The sequence below is a fragment of the Phacochoerus africanus genome, chromosome 9 (assembly GCF_016906955.1).
Source record: "Phacochoerus africanus isolate WHEZ1 chromosome 9, ROS_Pafr_v1, whole genome shotgun sequence".
NCBI classification, from domain to species: Eukaryota; Metazoa; Chordata; class Mammalia; order Artiodactyla; family Suidae; genus Phacochoerus; species Phacochoerus africanus.
The window spans coordinates 106,478,271-106,499,504 of record NC_062552.1 but is presented as its reverse complement, the minus strand read 5'-3'; the positions used below and the strand labels follow the sequence as shown (position 1 = coordinate 106,499,504).

At 39.4% G+C, this 21,234-nt stretch overlaps 1 protein-coding gene across 1 annotated transcript in view; it reads right to left on the bottom strand.

Moving 5' to 3' along the window:
• Nucleotides 1-21,234, bottom strand: part of TSHR (thyroid stimulating hormone receptor) — a 121,237-nt gene that overhangs the window by 44,389 nt on the left and 55,614 nt on the right. Inside the window, exons 5-8 of the mRNA XM_047797547.1 lie at nt 11,036-11,110; nt 6,585-6,659; nt 4,904-4,981; nt 1,354-1,422 (exon numbers count right to left, since the gene is read on the bottom strand). Of these exons, the coding sequence (XP_047653503.1) occupies nt 1,354-1,422; nt 4,904-4,981; nt 6,585-6,659; nt 11,036-11,110 (297 nt within the window). The remainder of the gene's footprint in view (nt 1-1,353; nt 1,423-4,903; nt 4,982-6,584; nt 6,660-11,035; nt 11,111-21,234) is intronic.

The window sequence follows — 21,234 nt, the reverse complement described above, 5'->3', positions numbered from 1 at the left end:
TTAAAGGAAAAATAATGGAATTATATGAGCAGACAATTTTTTAAAAAGCAAGAAGTTCTGCAGTTGAAAAAGTACAATTATTTTAAAATATTCAATTAACTTTTATAAGATAAACGAAACACAAAAATCTACTGCTTGTTGCTTCACTCGACTCTTACTCATGGTGGTTGTTTGTTTTTGTTTTTTTTCCTTCTCCTATGTGTGATTTTTGACTATGAGAACCTATTTCATGGATCTTAACATTGTAAAGATCTGGGAGCCTGCATTAAGGTTCTTTCCTCTGTAGAGGTTGGCAGTTATTTCTGCCAAGAGTCAGGAGGTGCTACTAGGGTGCTTCCACTCCAGGTCTTGTCCAGGTTCCCTGTCTAGGCTGGGAGTCTCAGATCACTTTACAGAAGAGTTTACATCACTTCCTCACCCTCTCGTTGACTGAAGTCTAGTCTCCTGGCACTACTGATGCTGGCAACTGCCCCTGAGAGAGCTGCACCCTTTGTAAGTACCCAGCACTTTGGTTTCAGCTACTTGTTTGTTAGCTTGTTTCATTTCCCTCTCTTGGAGCTATGACATAAAATGTAACTTCTAAAAAATGTAGCAGCTAGGTGTTTACTAGCAGTAGGAGTGCCCTAGGAATGATCTAGTCCACCATATTATGGAAAGTCAGCTCTACTAAAGCTATTTTTCATTTATTGCTTTTAATTTATATCACACACTAGTGTGGCTGAACCAGACCACCAGCTCTCAGCCACAAACTATGCCCTGCCATAGATACTGGGGGCCACAGAGACCTGATAGAAAAGTATGACAAAAATAGAAACCCACGTCAATGACTCTTTTTTGCCAATATCCTATTCTAGGCATTATTTATCCGCAGGGAAGGCAAAATTTGGTTATGGATTTTCAGTGATTTCTGATGGAATCAAACATAAATTCACATATTTCCTGAAAACATGGAAGCAAAAACCTTGCTTTCCGAATAGCTTTGGACCTAAAGACACCCCTTCACTTTAGTACATAGTAGGTGAATATTTACACACACACACACACACACACACGCGCGCACACACACACACACGCACGCTTTCCTATAAGATAACTGAAGGTGACACCATTGTTCTCCATATTATCAAGGATAAACACTTTGGGATTTAGAATTGGAGTCAGTGTAAGTGTCCACGAACACTGGCTTTTGCCAAGTTTCTTAACATCATCCCCAAGTCTTGGTCGTACTAACTCTGGTGTTGAGGAATGCTCTGGTAGGATCTATCTCTAGCAGAATTCTGACCCACTGAATGGTCCTTCTTGGGGTGGGAGTGTAGGGGAGGATAGCAGTTTCCACGGCATCCTTTGACTTACACAGCATCCAGCTTTGTCCCATTGAAAGCATGTCCTTGGACTGAAGTAAAGCCATTGTTGTATAGTTTCCTATAATCAACAGAGATAAGAGAAATCAGTAACCTCTAAGAGGTGGTGCTGGCCCTTTTCTGGGGGTTGGGCTTCATTTCTTCAATGCCAGAAATGTGCACAAAGTTTCTCAGGTCCCACATAGGAGCCCCACAAGAAAACTTTATGGTATGTCTTGTTTGGGACATGGAAATATTTCCTAGTTTGAATCCCTATTCTCCAAACTTAGCTCCTAGAACTTTAAGCTGTTTCTCAGAAGCAGGTTCACTTTGAGGAACAAAGACTTGCCATCATTAAGGATTTTGATATATTCAGAAAACAGGGATTTTAGGTAATAGTTTACCCAATGTCAGTAATTGAGGAATATGTGCCATTTCTCAGGATGAACACAGTAAAAGACATTATTTATCTGAATGCATGTTTTATATTTTTCTACTTAAAATGTTATTTCACATTTGTATTTTATCCATATTTTTATCCTCAGGACTTATCATAGATTAAATGCTTAATTAAATGGTTGAGGACTACGTTAAATTGAGCTTCAAAAACAAATTGAAGAAAGCAGACAGACCATGGCCTTTTGTGGAAATTTTAATTTTTTAACTTGTTCCTATGTTTGTGCAACTAACTAATCCATACAATGATTCCAGGGGCTGGACTGAAGTGTTATTGCCTCTGTTTCCTAGTCAAGTTATTGAGATATTGGAGGTGATTTGCAAAGCCATATTGATACACAGCTGTTGGGAATCAGGATTTCTTCTCCTTCTTCTTTTTTTCTTTTTCTTTTTTTTTTTTTTTTTAATGGTATGGCCACTCCTGTGGCATGTGGAAGTTCCTGGGCCAGGGATAGAATCTGAGCTATAGCTGTGACCTACGCCACAGCTGGGGCAACACTAGATCCTTTAACCCACTGTGCCAGGCTGAGGATCAAAGCCACGCCTCTGCAGCAACCCAAGCCGCAGCAGTTGGATTCTTAACCCACTGGACCACAGTGGGAACTCCAGGGAATCAGGATTTCTGACCTCAAAAGTAATTCTTCCCACCCACCAAAAGCACACATCCTTTCTGCTGGAAAAGGAGCTCCACCTTGGGAACTCTGGTTTACACAGGGAAGCGTGGGGTTTCCTGGGGGCTATTGATATGAGATAAGAGCAGGCAGCCATGGCCACATTCTGGCACAGCTAGTGGTGATTGTGGGAGAACTCTGAAAACTACTGTAGTCTATCTGCTGTGAATTCTGGTAACACAGTATGAAGCACACAAGAGACCACAAATTTGGAATTAGACCTGGCTATGTCACTTCACAGTAGGCAATCCTGAGAATTTCTCAACCTCTGTTATCCTCAGTTTCCTTGTCTATAAAAATATGATGAAATAATACCTAACCAAAAGGTTGCGGGGAGGATATTATAGCCATGTATTTAACACAGTGAGGTGTGGACACTTAGAAGATGACCATGTTAAAAGGAATAAATACCCTGAAAACCTGGATTTATCTTATGTAGTTATGGAGAATGAGAGGTAATCTTTGTTGTTGTTTTTTTAAATTTTTTTTCAATAACTATACAATTAGTTTAATTCCAGCTACTAAGGTGTCCTGGGCAAGGACTGAAGTGCATAGGGACACTGAACACAGAGGCTTAGAAAGCTCTGATAGGTAAGTTATTTTTTTCTTAATAGAGTTATTTAATGAAGATGTAAGAACTGTCCACTTTGGCATTTCTGTTTTCCAAAACTTTGTTGAGAGGCCTAGACAAGAAAAATGTTCTTTGTCAGAATTACATTTCAGAGATTAAATAAAACTTTTACGGGACAAGCAGGCCTCAAAAAGGGAAAATAGTGAAGGAAGAAAAACATAGTCAAGAAAGAGAGAACAAAGGCTTTCAAACTTTGACTGAAACTCCATTCTATGAGGAATATGGGTACAAATTTGCTGGTAGACACATATCCTTTTGTGTTTATAGTTTTTTGAGCATGAGCCTCAATGAAGCAAGGGCTTTTGCAAGAATGTAGAAATAATCATCTGAAAAGATAATGGACAACCCATGCCAACACCCCCTCTAGATTTCAGGAAGGTTGAGGTTCTCTCATTTGGAGGTTTGTCAGATATCTACTGGGCCCCATGCTGGGTCTGAGACAAAGAGCAGCTTCCACTTGAGAGGGCTGCTTGAAATATGGGGTCCTTATTGGTCCAATGCCAAAAGGTGAGGGTAACATTCTGTAAAGAAATTGAGACTGGAGGTTACGCACGCTGGGTGGGAAATGGCAGAACAGAAACCTTGACTGAAGGGGTAAATGGCCTTGAGGTTTGAAACTGAGCAGGTTAAGACCCCAGGTCTTGGCTGTATTGTCCAATGAAATGGTGGGGTCTCCCGTCTTTTCAGGAGAGCTCACCCTATGTTCTGAGAAGGATGAATTGAAAAGCTCCACTGAGGGTCGAGTCTCAGAGGTGGAGAGAGATCCATAGGGTCAAGACTGATGGATGGCTGGAAACAGCTCTTTCAAAGAGTTGTGTTCAGGCTTGGATCCATTTTGCTATGGGATAATCCAGTCAGGTTTGTGTGTGAAGAAGAACCCCTGGACTGCAGTGTGACCAGAGAAAGGGAGCTGGTGACATTCTAGGCAGAACACCCACCAGGCCTAAACTTGGCCAGTGATGCTGAAACTAGAGAGAAGGGATCCTTTGGATGTAGCCCCAGCTCTACTTTGCAGCTAATTCAATGAGACAGGGAATTCTTTACCAGCTTGGAGAATTAACAATCTTTTATACCTCTATTAGGTCTCCTTCATGAGAACATTTTGTGACTTTTCCTGATAAAACAGTTCCTTTGAACAACTAAAGAGCAGAACCCATTCTAACTCTGAAAAATGATCTGGAGCAGAATTATGTTACTATGTTTTCTATTCAATATCCCCTCATAGGAGCTTAATGATAGTTTTAATGACACAGTTGAAGTATGAGTGCAGAGTATGAAAAGCCCTTAGTAGCATCATTTTCCAGCTCAGTGACTTTGGGACGGTCACTTAAATTTACTTGAACTCTTGGTTTTTCTTCTGTACAGGGGAATACTAGAATCTAGAATATTATAAGGCTTGCGGGCTAAACCTAGCCCACTGCCTGTTTCGGTAAATAAAATTTTGTTGGAACATAACATAGCCATGTGCATTAGTTTATGTATCGTGTATGGCTGTTTTAACCTAGAATGGCAGAGTTGAGCAGTTGCCACAAAGTCCATCTGGTCTGTAAAACCTGGATGACCCTTTACAAATAATATGTATGGACCATTTCTGCAAGGGAATACTCTTTGTCTCACTACATAAACCATTTTGTCATCTCAGGGTAGCACCCTAAGGCACTGCTCTTATTTAACTATGTGAAACACTTGGTAGATCTTAGAGCACATACTCTATGGTAGTATGGTTCTTGGATGGCCTGTGAAAATATGACAATGGCCCAAATAAAACTTCCATTCTTGGTAGGAGTGGAAGTGGCAATACTCACAGTGTCAAGGTTTCGTTGCACAGGCCCTGAAAAGCATTCGCAGGGATTGATGTCATGTAAGGGTTGTCTGTAATTTCACTGCAAGAGAGCAACAAAGACACTTGGTGAAAAAAAGGCTTTCCTTCAGGAACTCTGCTCTTGCTGCACATGTGCACTTGAATAAATAACCCGATGCAATTCAGTTTCATCTTATTTCTTTTTAAGTGTCACTGACTCTTCTTAGCCTCTGGTGGCTCAGAGATGAGATGGTGAGAGCTCTCCTAGGTGAGCTTGCACTCCAAGCCCCAAATGTGCATTGAACAAGTTGGCTTTGAGTGTGGGCTGAGGTTCCTGACCGGCCTCATCTGCAGGCAGAGCAGGTGGGTCTCAGAGACTTCTCATGAATCTCTGACAAATCCTTTGTCCAAGGCAACAAATTTTCTCAGTGAATTGAACCCCTAAAAAGGGTCTGTAGAATGGGACCAATGGATTTCATTTCATGAGTTTTATTAAAGTGTCCTCCACTTATAAAACACTGCCATGCAGATGCTCCTGAAAAACATTTCCGTGCTGCTGGAAGACAGCCTATATTTTGAAATGAGCAATTCTGCAGTAAAGAAGCATGGACTTTTTTTTCTAGCAAAATCCCAAGAGACTAGATCCTACCATTCTATGTTTTGCTGATTCTCTAGTACAAACTAAACCTGTAACTCTCTCTGCATATGTTCTTTCACTTCTGCACAACTAGTAAGACCCTTGACCATGGCATGGATTTTGGAAAAGAGCACATGGCCCCAGTAAGAAGTCACAGGACCCAGTTTGAGCACCACTCGAGACTGCTCCTTGGGACTCTGCTCAGACAAAACCCTTAGGTTTTCTATTCCTCAGTTTCCTTATTTGTAGAATGGAAACATTATAACTTGCTTTTATGCCTTGTAAGGTAGTTGTGAGGAGCAAACATGATAATGCATGGGGAAGTGTTTGAAAGCTATGTGAAAAATAATGTGTTAACCTTATCATCAAATATCTTTCTATTCAATCACTCCCATCAACAAATATGTATGCCATAGTTTCTCCCATTTAAAAAAATAGCTTTCCTCCATATTTGATATGCTCCAACCACTGAGACATTTTCTGCTCCTTTTTTTTCCACCTTATGGCTGCACCCATGACATATGGAAGTTCCTATGCCAGGGAATGAATCTGAGCTGCAGCTGTGACTTAAGCTGCAGCTGTGGCAATGCTGGATCCTTTAACCCACTGCATTGGGGCTGGGGCTCAAACTTGCACCTCCACAGCGACCTGAGCCACTGCAGTTGGATTCTTAACACACAATGCCACAGCAGGAACCCCCTCTATTCCTTTGTCAATAGTAAAACTTTCCAAAAGAGTTTGTTATGGTTGCTCTCTCTAATTCTCTCTTCTGGTTCTTTCTTGAGCCCACTCCACCCAGACTTCTCCACCCCGAGAGTGCCAATGGAACTGGTCTTTTCAAATTTGTCAATGCCCCGCATTACTAAACCCAATGGCCTTTTCTCAGTCTTTGTCTTACTACATCCATTAGCACATTTGTCACAGCTGATCACTGCTTCCTCCTTGAAACAACGGCCTCACTTGGTTTCAACCAACCCCTATGGCTGCCCCCTAGTTCTTGTCGGTGATAAGTAGAACACTGCCAAATATTGCATGCGTGCACACTTACAGTATGAAGAATACATCAGTGGAATACACTTTGGTCAGGTCTGGGAATATTCTAAGTCCAGTGTTGAAAATGCCACTGAAGGACATGAGAAAGAAAAAAAAATAACATAAAAAGGGTGAGAACATCAACACATAGAAAGTAGAATAATGTAGTAACTGAAAGTATGTGTTCTGAAGTCAGATGAGGGCCAAATCCTAACTCCTTCCTTAATTACCTGAGAGACCATGGCAAGTTCTAACCTTCAGATGAGACGATGTTCCCTCAAAGTATAAGAATCTAACCCAGTCCACCAATGTCAACACATCTTTTCTGTTTAGAAGAAACTGGGGATTGTTTGGGATTCTTTGTGTGTGTGAGATTTCCTTGTTTTAACTGGAGGACATTATGTGTCTATTAGATAGAGAGGAGGGTAGAATAAGGGAAGGATGGGACAAGAAGACAATATAATCACCCAACTTCAAGTTAGGCTTCCTCTTTCAAACTCTCCATTACATGTTCTCATTATTTACCAAGCATGCTATTCCCATGGCAATCACCTGAGAATACCACAGCAGCAGTACGGTAAAAAACATGTCCAGACAAGGAAGGAAATCAGTCAAAGACAATGTCTTTGCTCTCCAAAGCTTGTGCCATCAGGGCAAAATGTCAAGATTAAAACATGCATAAAACAACATGAGTACAAAAACTCGAAGGGTCCAGATACTTCCCGGATTTAGTTGGTTTAACACCTGTTGCAGCTACTACAATGTAGCTAGTGGAAATAGTGATTTTTTTTTAAGAGCTTTGGCATAGCATGGTGAGAACTTGTCACGACCGGTAAACTTTCACAGAAAGCTTTCCTGTAGAGAAAACTCTGGTTTCATAGATACACCTTCTAGGGCAAATTGTGACCTGACTCCTTCCAGAAGGGAAGGTATAGGATTTAAAGAGGAACCAGGCATCTGAGGTCTCAAAAAAGAGCAAAATGGATATTCCAAATAATAAAGAAGAAAAGTAAAATTCCATAAGGTATATGTGAAGAACAGTAAACAACCTAGTTCAGTTGCAACAGTGGTTCATGTGGAAGAGTAGGGCAGAAAGGCCCAAGAGTTAACTAGGAACTATATAGAAAAGGGCTGGAAATGCCAGATTAGGCATTTGGACCAGGACATCTCTATTCTTCAAAACCCCAAACAAGTCCATCTCCTTTATGCTGTCTCCTGTAATTACCTGCTCCTCCAGATAATGCATATACCTCTCATTTGTCACTTACCATTATTCTCCTGTAGGGGAGGAACTTTTCAATTCCATATATAATATCTTCCTTGGAGTTCCTGTTGTGGCTCAGTGGTTAACGAATCCAAGTAGGAACCATGAGGTTGTGGGTTCGATCCCTGGCCTTGCTCGGGGGTTAAGGATCCGGCGTTGCCGTGAGCTGTGGTGTAGGTTGCAGATGCGGCTCGGATCCTGCGTTGCTGTGGCTCTGGCATAGGCCGGCAGCTACAGCTCCGATTAGATCCCTAGCCTGGGAACCTCCATATGATGCAGGAGAAGCCCTAGAAAAGGCAAAAAGACAAAAAATAAAAATAAAAAATATAATATCTTCCTTAACTAGATTGTAAGCTTCTTGAAGGAAAGGATAAGGTTTAATTATCCTACGTGTTGCCCACAGAGCCTTGCACATAATAGGGGACCATCATATCAAAGAGTTACAGGTCGTTGAAATTCAGTCCACACAGGAACAATTGCCTTATGCCATAAGTTTTTTTGTTTGTTTATTTGTTTGTTTTTGCTTCTTACGGCCACACCTGTGGCATATGGAAGCTCCCAGGCTAGGGGTCGAATTGGATCTACAGCTGCTGGCCTGTGCCACAGCCATAGCAATGCAGGATCCAAGCATCTGCAACCTTCGTCACAGCTCATGGCAACACCAGATCCTTAACCCACTGAGGGAGGCCAAAGACTGAACCTGTGTCCTTGAACCTTCGTCCTCATGGATACAAGCTGGGTTTGTTACTGCTGAGCCACAACGGAAACTCCCTGCCATAAGTTATTATTCTTCCCCAGAACCCCTTTAGCCACCTATCTGGTCCATACCCTCTCCTGTTCTCCCATCATCTTCCACTCCTACCTCTTCAACACTGGACTATTTTTCCCCAGACAAGTCATGTGGTTTCATACCTCTGTGTTTTTAATCATGCTATTCCATTCACCTGTATTTCTCTTCTACTCTCAATCCACCCTCTCCTTTTCTGGATAACTTCTAAACATTCTTAAAGACTTATTTCATAAAATAAATATAGATATATATTTATTTAAAATCCTAGATATAAATGGAGTTCCTATCATGGCTCAGCAGTAATGAACCCAACTAGTATCCATGGGGATGTGGGTTCGATCCCTGGCCTCACTCAGTGGGTTAAAGACCCGTTATTGCCATGATTCGACCCTTGGCCTGGGAACTTCCCTGTGCCGTGGGTGTGGCCCTAAAAAAATAAAATAAAATAAAATCTTAGATGGAAATGAATATGTTAATAGTGATTATTTCTGGATATTGGGATTGAGGTTGATTTTTTTCTCCCTCATAACGTTTTTGTGTTCTAATCTTTTACAGTGCGTGTGGTCAGGAAAGAAGGGAAGAAGTGAAAGTGCCCATAGGATCTGAGACCGTAGATACACCTCCGCCGAACACATCTTCATGCTGTGCTAGGCAGTAAAGATATAACAGCAAGCAAAAATGCTGTGGTCCCTGCTCTCACGGAGGTTACAGTTAGCTCACAATGTGTCACCAAAGCGAAGCAGTAAGTGCTGTCCTTTCCATTTTTGTCCCCCCAACCTCTAAGAGATTAGATTAACCCTTTTTTTGTTCTTTGTTTTTGTATGCATGTGTAACAGTCATTCTAATATTTTGATACCTATTTCCTAACAAAATGGATGGGTGGGCTCTCAGAGCATTCTGTTTTGTTTTTTTTTTCTGTTATGTTCCATTTAAAACTATATGTACATGCTGGCATTTTCTCCCTTAAGTTTCTTGGGGCAGGTCTCTGGTCCCAGCACTATGCTTGACTTTTGAATAGGTTTTTAAAATGTGGATCATTTCATCTGAAACCTTCCCTGATGGGAAAAGGTGGCGAGTGAGTCACAGGATATGGTTTGCCCCAGGCCACACACCCTTGAAATGACCCTGGCTCATATCATCCTAGGGATATTCCTACATTATAATTCACTTCTTCAGCTCCATACCAAAAAAACAAACAAGTCTATCAAAAAATGGGCAGAAGATCTAAACAGACAATTCTCCAAAGAAGACATACAGATGGCCAAGAAACACATAAAAAGATGTTCAACATAACTCATTATTAGAGAAATGCAAATAAAAACCACTCTGAGGTACCACCTTATACCAGCCAGAATGGCCATCATCAAAAAGTCTACAAATAGTAAGTGCTGGAGAGGATGTGGAGAAAAAGGAACCCTGGTACACTGTTGGTGGGATTGTAAATTGGTGCAACCACTGTGGAAAGCAGTATGGAGATTCCTCAGAAAGCTAAACATAGAACTACCATTTGATCCAGCAATCCCAGTCCTGGCATCTATCCAGAGAAAACCACGACTCGCAAAGACACATGTACTCCAATGTTCATTGCAGCACTATTTACAATAGCCAAGACATGGAAACAACCTAAGTGTCCATCGACAGAGGAGTGGATCCAGAAGATGTGGTACATATACACAATGGAATTTTACTCAGCCATTAAAAAGAACGAAATACCAGCATTTTTTGCAACATGGATGGACCTAGAAACTATCATGCTAAGTGAAGTCAGCCATACAATGAGCCACCAACATCAAATGCTTTCACTGACATGTGGAATCTGAAAAAAGGACAGACTGAACTTCTTTGCAGAACAGATGCTGACTCACAGACATTGAAAAACTTATGATCTCTGGTGGAGACAGTTTGGGGGGTGGGGGGATGTGCCTGGGCTGTGGGATGGAAATCCTGTGAAACCAGATTGTTAACGATTGTTAACTACAGATGTGATAAATTCATTTGAGTAATAAAAAAAAATGGGGAAGAAAAAAAAAGGTAGGATACCTGTAACTGGGTCACTTTGCTGTAAAAAAAAAAAAAAAAGAAAAGAAAAAGAAAAAGTAGGATACTGAAATTCCCATCATGGCTCAGTAGGTTAAGAACCTGTCATGGGGTCCCTGAGGTGGTGGATTGGGTCCCTGGCCTCCCTCAGTGGGTTGAGGAGTGGCTGTTGCCACAAGGTGTAGCAGAGGTTGCAGATGCAGCTCAGATCTGGTGTTGCTGTGGCTGTGGTATAGGCTGGCAGCTGCAGCTCTGATTCAACGCCTATCCTGGGATCTTCCATATGCCACGGGTATGGTCCTAAAAAGTAAATAAATAAATAAATTAATTAATTAATTAAAAAAAAGGGTAGGATGTGATGGAAGTTAATACTTACAGGAACTTTAGAAGGGGGAGATCTTTTAGGGCACCAGGGTTTATGTACGTTAAGCTTCTGGTATTCCGAATCTCTCTGTAAAAGTTATAAGGAACATAATCACTATAATATATCCATTTCTGTTCTTATGAAAGATAAAACCACAAAAATCATGTTTAACAAATGTTCATGAGAAGAATACACATTAATATGGTGCCCCAGAGACTTTTTTTTGCCAGAGTCAGTCCCATCAACAACAAGCTATTTTTGGCTCCTCTCAAGGACCTAATGGCTATTCAGTTCTTTCATCGTTGATTTCATTTCAATCCATTTAAATTTGAGAGCGACCTTTCTCTTATTCATGGTCTCAAAGCATCTTTCTTTCCTTTTAGATTTAAATAGAAATGGAAAACCTCTCCAATGTTTTGTTGAGGGCAAATATCTTTATTGTAACAATATCAAGGAACCTGGCCCTGGAGTGGAGGTTTGAGTGGATTACATAATGGATGACAGCAGCGAGCAATAAGGTCAGGGAGGTTCCTCTGTCCATTGCTATTTCAGAAGTAGTAGAGGCAGTGAATATTAAGAGTTCATTCGGTTTATTTTTCTATGTCAGTAATTTAAAACTCTTCAGCAATGCGGAGATATCACCTAAGTCTATAGCTTATAGACTTAGGTTTATATATGTGCTAATCAAAATGCACAAGTAGCATTAGTGAAATCAGTGCCTATTAGAAATAGGCTCTCACTGGTAGAATTAAATGTATTCAACATGTGTAGATGGGTTAAAAGAGTTTAAAGGCCCTCCCTAGGCTTATATGAGGAGGGTAGAACTTAGTAAGACCTATAGTCTATCCCCTTCTTGGTAGTTTGGTACTTAAGGCTTGATTCCTAAAGGAACTTGCATCTAGTTGTTGATGGTAACAACTAGATTTATTTATTTATTTATTTTTAATTTTAATTTTTTTATTACTCAAATGAATTTATCACATCTGTAGTTTTATAATTATCATAACAGTTCAGTTTCACAGGATTTCCATCCCACAACCCAAGCACATCCCCCCACCCCCCAAACTGTCTCCACCAGAGATCATAAGTTTTTCAATGTCTGTGAGTCAGCATCTGTTCTGCAAAGAAGTTCAGTCTGTCCTTTTTTCAGATTCCACATGTCAGTGAAAGCATTTGATGTTGGTGGCTCATTGTATGGCTGACTTCACTTAGCATGATAGTTTCTAGGTCCATCCATGTTGCAAAAAATGCTGGTATTTCGTTCTTTTTAATGGCTGAGTAATATTCCATTGTGTATATGTACCACAACTAGAAGATTTAAACAGTTTTATTGAGAATTTCCATAAAATTCATGTATGGCAATTTAGATGTAGTTAGATGATTTTTAGGAAACTTATAGAATTGTGTAATCATCATCACAATCCAGTTTTAGAGCATGTCCATCAATGACGAAATTAATCATATGCACATTTGCAGTTAATTCCCACCCCCTGCCCCATGCCTAGCAACCACTGATCTCCCTTCTGCCTCTAAATTTGCCCTTTCTGGACATTCACATAAATGGAATCATAAACATATAGTCTTCTGCGTCAGGCATCTTTCAGTTAGCATGATGTCTGTGAGGTTCTTCCCCATTGTAGCATTTATCAGTAATTTCCTCCTCCCCCCCCCTTTTTTTTTTTTGCCATCTCTTGGGCCGCTCCTGGGGCATATGGAGGTTCCCAGGCTAGGGGTCTAATCGGAGCTGTAGCTGCCACCCTACGCCAGAGCCACAGCAACGCAGGATCTGAGCCGAGTCTGCAACCTACACCACAGCTCACGGCAACGCCGGATTGTTAACCTACTGAGCAAGGCCAGGGATCGAACCCGCAACCTCATGGTTCCTAGTCGGATTTGTTAACCACTGCACCACGACGGGAACTCCTTTTTTTTCCTCTTTTGATGGCCGCACCAGCAGCATGTGGAAGTCCCCTGGCCACGGGTCAAATCTGAGTGGCATCTATGACCTACACCACAACTTGCAGCAATGCTGGATCCTTAACCCACTAAGCAAGGCTGGGGTTGAACCCACATTCTCATAGAGACAACACTGCATCCTTAATCCAGTGAGCCACAATGGGAACTCTAGTAATTTATTCCTTTTTCTTACTAAATAGTCGGATGAAACCGAGATCAAATCTTGGCTCTGCCACTTCTGGCTACATGACTTTGGGTAAGTTCCTTGACCTCTTTGAGCCATAGTTTCCTCATTTGTGAAAGAGGGACAATAATAGTGGCGCTTTCATAAGACTCTCGTAAGGATTAAATAATGTCTATTAGGGGTTTGATGTGTGTCCTAGCTTGCAGTGATGTCTCTATAGATGGTAGTTTTATTATTGTTATTCTCCTGAGCGGAAGGAAAGCTAGAGCAGACATTGGACACTTGGGGTTGGAGGTACTGTGATGTTTGTAAAAATTTAAAAACAAAAAACCAAAGAACCACTAGGTTTCTTATTTGATAAAGATACTGAATGTGAAACAGACCTTGGGAAAGAGAGTGTGGCATTAAATCTGAGAACAGAAACCATCTCCCACCTCCCCCACCTCAGTTTTCTTACTGGTACCTTGTCTTCATTAGTATAACTTTTGCCCCCGGAAATAACTTTATTGTTCATTTATGGGACGTTCTTGAAAGACTCACCAATGCTTCAACAGTTTATATCCCAAGACTCTTAGAAATCCTCACCTCAAAATCTTTGCCTTGTTTCCACTAATCCTAAGCTATCATATCATGATCCTTACCCAGTCAAGACCCTGCCTGTCAAGACTCACTTTAAACTAGATTTTAAATTTTGTTCTAGCTTGAAACTCAAAGCCCTGTATCCCCGAAACTCCCTCTATCCTGGGTAAACTGGGATGGTTGGCTACCTTACTGCACAGTTTCACTGCAGTCCCGTCTTGTCCCTGTAAAACTATCCAACTCTGCAGAGTCCAGGTGCTCCCTCTCTGAATGATGAGCCATAAACTCCTTGCCAGAGCTTTCCATCTGGGGAGGAGGATTCAAACTGCTATCGATCAAATGTATACTAGTTAGAAAACTTTAAAAACGATCTAAGTGTGGTTTGCAGTCTGGAAAATTACTCCACGAGACCACTGCCAAACAAGCAGACTTGAAAGAGAAGCCCAAGAGAATGTCACAATGAAAGAGAGTGTAGCCCAGTCGAATCAGCTTTAGGAGTAGAGAATGAAAGGGAAATGAAACACTGCTATTGGTTACAGCTGATTAGATGAGGCTGGCAACCCCCATGGAGGCTGTAAGAGAAGAGATGGGAGAGGCTTCAAGGAGAGAGGAGAGACACAAGAGAGATGATGGATTTTTCAGGGAAAATGTAAGAGTGGAAAAAAGACAAGAGACACCGCAAGAAAACACCAGGGAAAAGAAGCCGCTTTCTGAGGTAAGGTCAGTTAACACTTGCTCACCAATGACTTAAAAAAAAATCTCAGCTGAGATAAAGGTAAATACTGCATGATAGCATTTATACGTGGAATCTAAACTTGCCAAACTCAGAGAAACAGAGAGTAGAGTGGTGGTTACCAGGGACCAGGGTGGGGCAGTGGGGAGATATTGGTTAAAGTGTACAATCTTCCAGTTATAAGATTAGCAGATTCTAGGAACCTAATGTATAGCATGATGATTATAGCTAATAATTCTGTATTATATCATTGGAAGTTACTGAGAGATCTTAAATGTTCTTAACACAAAAAAGAAACAGTAATTATGGAATGGGATAGAGGTGTTAGCTCTTGCTATAGTGGGAATCATTTTGCGATATATAAGTATATAAATCAATACATCATATACCTTAAACTTACATGAAGTTATATGTCAGTTATATCTCAATAAAGCTAGAAAAATAAAATCTCTGTTGAAACAAAGAGGGGGAGGGGGTGTGAACTGTCCGTAGTTTAGCTAAATGGTGACACATGTCAGAAGTGAATGCAGCTGGTATAATCTTGTCAAAGAAAGCGAGGGAAGCATAGAGGTAAGTACTAAAAATCTCTGATAAAGGAAGAATGAAATAAGAGCCCAAATCTGAGTGAGTTCCAAGCATGCCTGGGAGGGTGAATCTGAATTACACAATTTTGAGCTAAACAATTATGGCCCAAGCATGCAGGTGGCTAGGGAAGCAGGAAGCTGGGGAGGCTAGGGAACCAAGAGAAAGAAAACCTATATGTAATCGAAGCACAGGAATAGAGATGACCTGCAGGGTGAGTCTGAACAAGGGCTGGAGATGGCACTGCCTCTGTCTGGATCAGCAGCCTATGCTCATCCACCCAGTCCTGTCGCATGAACAAAAAATAAACTTCAGTAACTTTAGGACTTACACATTTTTATTTCTTACAGTACTTAGCCTCCCCAGCTCATACAGTAAGCACTGATAAAGTTCTTAAAGTACAGAGCACACTGTTGATAAAGGTCATCGCTGAGAGAAAGCTTAGGAAGCTAGGAATGTGTCACTTTCACTTTTTATTTTATCTTGTTCAAATGAAGAGCAACGATTACTAAAAAGGGATGCAAAACCCTTAAAATTAAAAAAAGCAAAGCAAATACGTTCTATATAAAATTTTTAATAGGCAGTGCCAAAGTCTGCTTAAATCTTCACAGCGCTCTTTTGTGAAGTGGGGTGATTTAGCTGCGTCAGGGAACTATGTGAGGATCTTGAAGCTAATTGATTAGAAAAGCCTAGCCTTGGAAGAGTAAAAGGCAACAAGGGACTGAGTATACTTCTTATTACTCAAGATGGTTCTAGCAGTGAGCCAATATAAGAATTGACTTAAGCGCAGCAGGTAACAGCAACCTTATTTTGCAGACAAAACAATGGAGACGCTTAGAAAGGTTAAGTGATTTATCCCCTATTACACAGTTAGGAGGCAACTCTGGGCCTTAAGCTAGGAAATTGCTTTTCTTTTGTCTTTTTAGGGCAGCACTCACGGCATATGAATGTTCCCAGGCTAGGGGTTGAATTGCAGCTGTAGCCGCTGGCCTACGCTATAGTCACAGCAATGCCAGATCCTTAACCCACTGAGTGAGGCCAGGGATTGAACTTGCATTTTCATGGGTGCTAGTCAGTTGCCTTTCCACTGAGCCATGGGAACTCCAAGCTAGGAATTCTAATTCCAAATACAGGGTTTTTTGTTTGTTTGTTTTGTTTTTTAATGATACTTAAGGAGATCATTGACCAGAATCTAAAAGAAATATAAATATTCATTATTGTTTAATTTTCCTTTGTTGAATTTCAAATGAAATGCACATTTACATGAAAAGTCTTAACATGGAGTTCTCGATGTGGCACAGCAGAAAAGAATCCAACTAGGAACCATGAGGTTGCGGGTTCGATCCCTGGCCTCACTCAGTGGGTTAAGGATCTGGCATTGCCATGAGCTATGGTGTAGGTCACAGACAAGGCTTGGATCTGGAGTTGCTGTGCCTGTGGCTGTGGCTGGCAGCTGTAGCTCTGATTAGACCCCTAGCCTGGGAACCTCCATATGCTGCCCTAAAAAAAAAAAAAAAAAAAAAAACAAAGAAAAAGTCTTAACATTAATGCCCATTGTGCAGTATTTTCACAAGATAAGCAGATTAATAATTTAGCCTACATTAGGTTCATTTAATCATATGTCTAATTCTGGTATTTTTTTTTTCTGCTTCAGAAATATTTTATTGGTTCTCTTCCTCCTCTATACCACTGGGAACTATATCTAGTCACTTATGATGGAGCATGATAATATGAGAAAAAGAGTGTAAATATGTATGTGTGACTGGGTCACCTTGCTGTATAGTAAAAATTGACAAAGCACTGTAAACCAGCTATGTTGGAAAAAATAAAAATCATTTAAAAAATAAATTAAAAATTAAAATTAAAAAAAAATATTTTGTTAATTCTCAATAAGAGCCAACGACAGAGAAAATGGTTTGTTTAAAACAACTGGCACTGTGGCAGGTACTTAGTACCCAGCCTAAACCCCAAAGAACATGGGAAATGTGCAAGGTAGGAGAAGAGAGTTCTCAGGTTAGGGAGGGAGTGGCCAAAGGAGGGGGAAATGAAGGCCTAAACTCGCCTATGAAGGAACTGTCCAACTATTGATTTTCTTCCACTGTCCTGTCCCCCTCCCACCTCAATTATTCAATAAGCATTGATTAGTTCCTGGCTTTTGACAGTGCTGTTCAACCTTAGAGGTATTTACCCATGTCCTAAACATGCCCAGTCTCTGAATGAAAAGCACACCCAGCTGGGAGAGAATTGAGGGCAATGCCAAAGTCCAGTTGGCATTTCACCTGCAAAGTCAGATGGGGCCAAGAGCGATTGGAAAGCTTCAAATGTGCACTGGGCATGGAGACTGAGTTAAGTGTCTTAAGAGAAGAGAAGCTGCCTCAGTCAGCACAGCTGAACTTGAAAAAATACAAATGCAATAATGTGTAAGACTGTTGTTGAAAACGAGGAACCTAATGAGAATATCAGCCAGAAACCTAGCTCTCAGCCAGTTTCAGATCTTTTTCAACTCTTACTTCAATTTGATTTTCAGTTTTTTTTCTAGTCTGCTTTTAAGTGGCAATAATTCAAGAAAATGGGAGGTGGGCCACTCTGTCTTTGACTAGATCTGTTTGCTCTAGTGAGTAGAATAGGGAGAGATTGATTAAAATTAAACAAATAGTTGTTAGGTATCTATTATGTGCAACTTTACTGCATGCCCCAGCAGGTAGAGAGAAGTAGTAAGTAATTATTGAACTGCTTTAAAAACAAGATATGAGTGTACTGGCAAAGCCATAATTTTGTTGTGTTAAAGACTTTAAATACTATACTATACTTTAAAACGAGGACTAAGAATTTGGTAAACTGATTTTTTTAAAAAATTTTACTGTAGTATTACTTTCAGGTGTACAGCAAAGTGAAGCAATTGTACATAAGCATATATCCATTCTTTTTTTCCATTTCGGTTATTATAGAATATTGAGTAGATTGCCCTGTGTTATACTGTAGGTCTTTTTTAGTTATCTACTTTATATATAGTATAGTGCATATATTAATCCCATCCTCCTAATTTATTCTCTTCTCCCACAGTTTCCACTTTGGGAACCCTAAGCTTGATTTTGAAATCTGAATTTGTTTCTGTTTTGTGAAAAAGTTCTTTTGTATCATTCTTATTCATATAAATGATATCTTATGCTATTTGTCTCTGACTGACTTGGTATGATAATCTCTAGGTCTAGCCATGTTGCTGCAAATGGCATTATTTCATTCTTTTTCATGGCTGAGAGTATTACATTGTATATATGTATCACATGTTCTTTATCTGTTCATCTGTCAAAAGACATTTAGGTAGTTTCCATGTCTTGGCTATTGTAAATAATGCTGCTATGAACATAGGGGTGCAAGTATCATTCTGAATTACAGTTTTGTCTGGGTATATGCCCAGGAGTGGGATTGCTGATTCATATTGGTAATTCTGTTTTAGTAGAATTAAAACAGCCTCCATACTGTTTTCCATTGTGGTTGTACCAACTTAAATTTTCACCAACAGTATAGGAGGGGAACCCCAACATTTAGAAGTGGGGATGAAGAAGATTCCAACAAAGGAGAAAAAGAAAGATTGACCAACATGGTTGGAGGACAGCTAGGAGTGTGGTATCACAGAAGCTAAGGGAAGAGGGTATGGATAAAAATAGAATAATCCACTGTTTTGAATTCTGTGTATATTTTGCTCTAAGATGCAATGACTATGGCTTCAGCACAGTGTTAAACATAGTCCATTTATTGAACAAATGGGTAGCTTTGTATCTTTGAAAAGCTAGCCCATGGCCACTAACAAAAACAATGTAGGTGTTCATGTTCTATCATCCCAATTCATATCAGAGAACAAAATCTAAACATGAACTGGGAAGCCATCTCAGAGGATATATATTGAGCTTTGCCAGGAAAAGGCTGAGAGGCACTGGAGAGATGATAAGTGGGGATGATGAGGTGTGAGCTCTCCATACCATGACCAGTCTATTTACTAAATCACATGGCCAAAAAAGGGCAGGGGGAGGAGAGGTGAGGAAGGAAACACACCATGAACAATAAATAACATTATCTTCTTTAACTGCTGGTGTTCTCCCCGAGGCTTTTCAATAAGTGCTGGCAATAGGCACTGACTTTTGAAGTCAATATTCACAACTACCCTTGCAGTAAATCCACCATGGTGAAGAGCAGTTTCCTAAATAAATCAGAGGCTTTAATTCTGGGCTCAAGAATCCCAGAAAAGTTTGATGGCACTATGTGGTTTACGTATTAAACAGATCATTCTGTATTGATGTTTGGCACCCAAAGTCTTCATTATCCTTTATGCTGACTGGAACCATTTGCAGATAATCACGTTGGATATATAGTAGGAACCTCTGAAGAATGCAAGATGCATTATTCTCTTATTTTCTAAGATAACAGATTCTTAATATCTTATGTATATAAAGAAAATTATCTTCTTAAAAATCCATTTTCAAATTAATCTTCCTTTTAGTCTTTGTATTTAATAGTTTCCTTTGTTCTAGGAAGTCAACACTTTCTCTCAGAGAGGGAAAATTGGTATTTATAAGAGAAATGTGAACACTAAGAATCTTTATGAGAAAAGGGCTGTAATAAAAACAAAAGAGTTGCTTTTAAGAGCTTCAGGGTTTTTACAGAGCTTTGTTACAAATTAGTTGCCTTGATTTTGTTGGTGTGTGGGGCAGAGAAGCAAAATAATATGATAAATGAACATTATATTTGGAGTCTTGAGATTTGGTTTTGAATTTTAACTGTTGTTCTTACTGAACTGAATTCTCAGTTTTCTTGGGTATTGTTCTACTTTCTTTGGTTTTAATTCACTGTTCCTTTATAACATTATTGTGAAATTCTTTTCTATATAAAATGAATCATTTCCAGCCTTCTTTTCTAATAGATAAATTGTCTTTGGGGTCTGATTTTAATTGTATTCTACATGTTTTTATTTGTAATATTTTTATTGGCATTTAGTTAAAATGATTTTCTAATACCTGTTGTGATTCCTTTTTTGATCCATGATTATTTAGAAGTGTACTGCTTACTGGTCAGAAAACATGTTTGATTTTATTTAATTCTTTTGTAAGCTACTGACACTTGTTTTCATCACACTGCATACAGTCAGTTTTAATAAATGTTCCATGTGTCCTTGAAAAGAATATATATTCTGTAATTAGATATAGTATTTTAAATGTCTTAGTGTTGTTTGTAAATTACATCATTCAAATCTTCCATGCTTATTAATTTTGTATCAATATTATTATTTACTTTTTTGGTATGCATGTTCTGTCAGATAAAGCTATATTAAAACAATTCCACACTATAATTGTGGATTTATCTATTTTATTTTTTTAGTTCTGTCATTTTCTGCTTTATATGATTTGAAGCTTTGCTCTTATAGATTTTCAAATTTAGAATCGTTTTATCTTTTTGGTATAGCAATCCTTTTTTATCATAATAAAATTCCTCTTTTTGTATATAGCAAAGCTTCATGCTTTATATATTGTTATATCAATTGTCTCCTGGTTACTATTTGCATGTTAATATTTTTATCCTTATGCTTTCAATTTTTCTATATTACTATATTTAAAGTGTGTGTAAGCAGCATACAGGTTGAAATTTTTTATATGTCACAAGTGGAAATTCCATATTCTACTTGTGACATATGGAAGTTCCCACGCCAGGAACTGAATCTGAGTCACATACTTAGCCCATTGAGCTAGGCCAGGGATTGAACTGGTGCCTCCACAGTGACCGGAGTCACTGCAGTCAGGTTCTTAACCCACTTTGCCATAGCAGGAACTCCCAAATCTTTGTATTTTAATTGAAGTTTTTAGTCCTTTTATGTACTTAATGTAAATACTGTTTATTTGGGGTTAAATCCACTGTTTGTTCCAGCAATTCTTTATTTCTTCTAATTTCTTGCCCTTTTTGTATTAATTTTTACTATTCCACTCATCATTCCTATTAGCTTGTTTTTTATCTATTCTTTTACAATTATTTCAGTTGCCCTATGTATTAAAATATTTATTCATTATTTGTAAAAATCTAAGTTGGTACTGTTACCATTTCTCAGACAATTCAAGGACCTTAAAATGCATGAATACTATTTAAAATCCTCCCATTATTTGTTTGCTATTGTGTATACAAGCAGTCCTT